The sequence below is a fragment of the Gastrolobium bilobum genome, unplaced genomic scaffold (genome assembly GCF_033153095.1).
Source record: "Gastrolobium bilobum isolate Gb01-03AN ecotype WA unplaced genomic scaffold, APGP_CSIRO_Gbil_v1 utg2122, whole genome shotgun sequence".
Taxonomy (NCBI): domain Eukaryota; kingdom Viridiplantae; phylum Streptophyta; class Magnoliopsida; order Fabales; family Fabaceae; genus Gastrolobium; species Gastrolobium bilobum.
This window is the reverse complement of record NW_026897715.1, coordinates 128,576-133,560: the sequence shown is the minus strand read 5'-3', so window position 1 is coordinate 133,560 and position 4,985 is coordinate 128,576. Positions and strand designations below refer to the sequence as shown.

The window sequence follows — 4,985 nt, the reverse complement described above, 5'->3', positions numbered from 1 at the left end:
CACTTCCTCCCCTATCTCTTTCCTCTTGGCTTCTCTACCATTATAATTTATCAACTACCGATATATAGATGTTTGACGTCCTTCAATACTTTTTTAGAATGAACATTATAAACTGATTTCTTTTTCAAATTGATATAAATTATTAAGACCTTAACTGGTTACCAAAACAAAATTAAAGTTCATAAATTTAAATTACAAAGTACTTAAAAAGTTAATATAGTAAAATTTAATTCATTCTACAATATTTTTCTATAACTGAATTATAAACCATGGAATTCTTTTTGGCCACATACTCCTCATAAATAATTTATGGCCACAAAGTTTCGAAATTGTAAGAGTTGCTAAATATCCCCTACAAAAATTGGTTGTCCTACAAATAATTCTTTTTTAAATTCATTCCCCTTTACGAATGTTGATGAATTTAGGTTCTTCAAAAATCCTTCCCTTAATCTGTAATGATAAATCTATAACTTCTATGTTAACTTGCAATTCAACATAAACCCGTCTTGATACCATTTGTTCAACTCTTCACGCATATCATTAAACCACTTCAATCATCATTCGATATTGATATCACGGGATACCAAGTAACTAGACCACCACCTCGATAAGTTTATATTAGCAAGAGGGGCCATGTACCTAGAGAAACCATACCTCAATAATTCATGAGTACCCTCTAGGGTACATCAAACACCTGCGTATTAACAAATGATAAAATTCATTGTACTGAAATCAACCAGTCTTTCAGAGGATCTCCCTATAACACAACATTGACCAAGCTGCAGTACCATGTTACCAGTTAGGGATAATAACCCAATAATGCATCACAACTTACAGCAAAGTTCTTAACGAAGCTGAGCAACCATAATCCAAAAAGGAACTGGATCCGTCTACTGGAACGCAGTCCCTTCCCAATCCTTAGATTAGTCAACATCTTACCTACCTTATGGGCTCCCATGCATTAAACGCCTACTCGATCAATGTGGACCCTGAAAATTTTTTCGAGCAAAATTAAAGCTCATGGTTGAAAAGGAAACACAGAATCTGAAATATCCACTACAACAAACTGCAATGACATCCTTGGTCAACGAAAGATCTATGAACGTGTTATCAAAAAAAAAAAAAAAAAAAGATCTATGAACTTCACAACATTAGACCCTTCTATGTGACAACATCAACAACATCACAGGTCCTGAAGACTATTGTATACTACCAAATGAATTAAATAGAATAGCAATCCAACCCCGAGCCAAGATCCATATCTGATGAGTGATGCTTACCAGAATAAGACAAGGAGTTCACCAACTGTACAATTGAGAAGAGCCAAAAGATCTAAACAAAAATATTATATTCTTTTTTAAGTAGGTTTGACAGACAAAATCAGTAGAATAACTCACCACTTGATTAATATATAGAATTTCAATATCTGTTGTAAGCTTTTGCAAAATCTCCACGTCTCTGAAATTCACCAAAATTATCATGAGCCCTAGTAGGATAACTCTCCATAGTGTCTGAGAACCTGTTCCTTGATTCCAAGGGTAAATTGGTTCCAGCATAGGTAGGATTGACGGTGGACCCATCATATTCAGAATAATTGTGCTGTTTATAGCCCCGATAACCAGAAGGCATTGGTTGAATTGTCTGCTGCTGACGCCTTTGGGCATCAAGCTGAAGAAATTCTTCCCAGTGTTTTGTGTGTGTGGCCCTCATCAAAGCAACTTTGCTCACGTACTTCTCCCTCAAATCTCTAATAGCCTTCCAGCAATAAACAAATTATTAGAAATCGTGAAGTTGTAGAAAACATACAAAAGAGTACTTTGAGAGATTCAATATAACTTGAGAAATAATAACTCTTCCAATTTTACTTTTCCTTACTTATAAAAATCTAAAAAACATGCAATACAAACCAAGTTGCAAGAAAACAGGGGAACAAAGTTCAGATTAATTTTAACCAGCAGCCCTTTACCAGTTATTAGTCTCACAACCAAAGGGTTAACATTAGCATCAGGCATCAGCAGTACAAGAAAATACTGGACTGTAAGACTTGACTAACATCACTGATATTCGAAAAAACATCACATGGAAAATAAATATAATTCTGCAGTTGGTTAATTTAATTCCCAATAAAACCATCCAAGGTTCTAATACTTCACTAATTTAGCAAGATGACATGTGCAAGAACAAAATATTGTTAATTATAACTCAAGATGTGCAAAAAACATGCATCACCAATGATCATACCTCGCGATGCTTGAAATTTTCTTCATCTTCTTCTCTGTCACGGATTTTCATTAGCTCTGATGCCTCGTTCTTATAATCCAACTCTAATTCTTCTAAAGTCTGAGGGGAGGCATTGTAATCAAACTGATGACTTGGTTGGATACCAGATTCTCTTCTATGGGAATCCCACCCATCATTCCTATAAGCACCCATGTTCTGATTACGGCCATCAAATGAATTATATGAGTTCCCTGTATAAGGGGCCTGTCTTGGAGATCTTGACTGGCTTGAACGACCTCTAGCTCCACTACTTCCATAAGCTTCATGAAATGAAGAGTATGTTAAGTACTTGATTCAGGATGCCAACATATATGATTTGCTTTAAATTCAACAAATTGCACTTGATTCAAGAACATAGCTTTAATTCAAAAACTATCTTTTTATACGCATACTGAAACCATGGGAGCCAATCCTTTCAGTAAATATGTTTGTAATGGAGGCAACCCTTCAGGATGGAGATAATGCTTGAAGGCTAAGAACTTACCTCTTGCTGCAAGTAAATGACAAGCAAGAGCAACATCATTAAAATGCAGGCCATTTGAGGATATTTTTTTTCTCAAGAAAATAGTAGTATACAGAATCCTAACAAGCTACGAACATGAGATTACCAGCTTTTTAAGGATGCCGTAAACATATCCTACGCTGTCCCTACCTTGTGGAGAACTTCTTGCAAACTTTTGAATGTCCTCTCGGACACGGTCTTCCACAGTCCGCTCTTGCCTACCAAACCTTTGTTGAAACTGAGATGTATTTCGTGGTCCAGAATGAGACCTTTGGGGCTCAGAGCGTTGAAACCGAGCATTAACTGGACTTCTCTCAGGTGACCTTGATCTGGTCATGTGAGAACTAGAAGAGCCCCTTTGATCACCCTCCTCTCTAATCTTGTGCACAGCATCAACACCTTTTGCCAAAATTAATCTATCCTTACCACTGACAATAATAAATTTCTCGTCCATCTTAATTTTGCAGCCAATATCCCTTTCAATCTTGTTTATAACTTTCTCTGTGAAAAGTGCTCTCAAATGTTTGTCTCTTGCTGGTATCCTTTCAAAGAAATCTTGAGACTTGCGGTTTGCTCCAAGGGTAGACGGACAACCCTATTTTGCGAAGTAGAATAGCATTCAACTAAAATAATGATGATAATGATAATAATAATAGCCTCTTTTTGTTAAATTTTCTGGTGGATGTGGGAGGATTAAAATGAAGTGAAGAGACAACTAAATTATCTCATTACCTCCTTTTCTCCATTGAATTCAGTTGTAACAAACTAACAATCCATCAATATCTAAAATTTAACCACATTAGCACGAGATAGACTTGTAAACAACATGTCAATGCTTACATAAGCAGAAATGTTGGCACAGGGGTAAACTGAAGATACTAAGAGGAACCATCATACCTGAGTGAAATGCCCTGATTCTCCACAAAGTTTGCAGATCATTTCTTCTTCTTTCCTTTTCTTCCAATTCCTTTCAGTAGCCTTTGACTTAGCTTCCCAAACCTTTGCTTCTCGGCTGGTGAAATCGGTTGGGACAGCATTAGGATCACGAGGTTCCTCCTCCTCATCAGACCCTGCATTAGACCTTTTGTTTGATTTTACCCTCTCTTGCGTATTTGTAGTAGCAGATCCCGGAGGGCCAGTGTACTCCTTGTAAAGCTCACGTAATTCGTCATCGATATCTGGATCATTTGCCATAAAAGAATACCCTATCTAGATTGAACCCCTGCATTCCAAAAAATGAAGCAACAATACTGAAATCCAGTAATAAAAAAAAAAACTTACAACTTACAAGAGAGTAAGAGTGAGTCAATAAAGGGAAAAATTAAAAGAAAAAGAAGAAGAAGAAGAAGCTATTCTGTTAAGGAGCACGACACGAATATAATTTCCCATAAATCGTGATGAAATATGCGTTATATGTGATCAATTCTATCTGAGCGTGAATGTAATGGTATAATGGTTGGGACAAATGTTAACCGTAAATTAGTATACATGAAGACGAAGCTATGAGTGCAGAGATGGTCATCATGGATTAAGGCGAATGAATGAGTTTGATAAGCAAGCCGCGACAAGTGGCAATTTACGACGAAGTTCTTATATTGGTAGTTCCTCAATAAACCCTTCACTTAAAAACACACCGAATCGAAGAATATAAACAACAAATTCCGGGGGGAAAGCGTTGAAAACAGCGAAAACGAAAGAGATTAAGAAGAGAGAATTAAAATGAACGGAGAATAAAGGTGTAAAACAAGATAAGCTGAAGTAGTTAATCTAATCTAATGGGATTGGGGAGGAAATGAAAGAGCTAGGGCATTTGATTTGGGGACAGAGGGAGACTTACGATTGGAGATGAAAACACGATCCTCCCGCACCGTGAAATGTTGATTACGTTTCCACAAAAGACTGAGTACCAACACATATCTACATTTTCTAGCTAGGGTTGCTACTCCGGTCACCCGACCCGATTTCGTTTTTACTCTCCACAGGGGGAGAAAAAAAAAATCAATCTTATTTTTTATTTTAATAAATTAAAATAGTTTATTCTATATAATGTCAAAATTAATTTACACATCTATTCACCCAATTAAGGCACAATTATTATTATCATTCATGCTACTGTTTAATTAAGGAAATAAGGATTTGTGCCACTAGAATTGTAATGATATTTTTTCATCACTAAATTTGTAATCAATTCAAATAGTTTAAG

The 4,985-nt window shown here is 36.1% G+C and overlaps 1 protein-coding gene across 1 annotated transcript; it reads right to left on the bottom strand.

The window, feature by feature from the left end:
- Window positions 1–550: 550 nt before the first annotated feature.
- LOC133309438 (uncharacterized) lies at window positions 551–4,711 on the bottom strand. The gene is made up of 6 exons (XM_061510210.1): window positions 4,620–4,711; window positions 3,680–4,004; window positions 2,933–3,377; window positions 2,242–2,540; window positions 1,398–1,755; window positions 551–989 (listed from the first exon to the last, which is right to left on the bottom strand). Exons 2-5 carry the CDS (start codon window positions 3,974–3,976, stop codon window positions 1,420–1,422), a joined length of 1,377 nt encoding a protein of 458 aa, XP_061366194.1. The 5' UTR covers window positions 3,977–4,004; window positions 4,620–4,711; the 3' UTR covers window positions 551–989; window positions 1,398–1,419.
- Window positions 4,712–4,985: the final 274 nt, after the last annotated feature.

Bases quoted from the DNA above. Each gene is read 5' to 3' on its own strand.
- LOC133309438 (XM_061510210.1), bottom strand. From the start codon at position 3,976: ATGGCAAATGATCCAGATATCGATGACGAATTACGTGAGCTTTACAAG. The intron at 3,378-3,679 runs GTATGATGGTTC...TTCGCAAAATAG, and splicing joins AATCAGGGCATTTCACTCAG to GGTTGTCCGTCTACCCTTGG. The intron at 2,541-2,932 runs GTAGGGACAGCG...CATTTCATGAAG, and splicing joins TGCAAGAAGTTCTCCACAAG to CTTATGGAAGTAGTGGAGCT.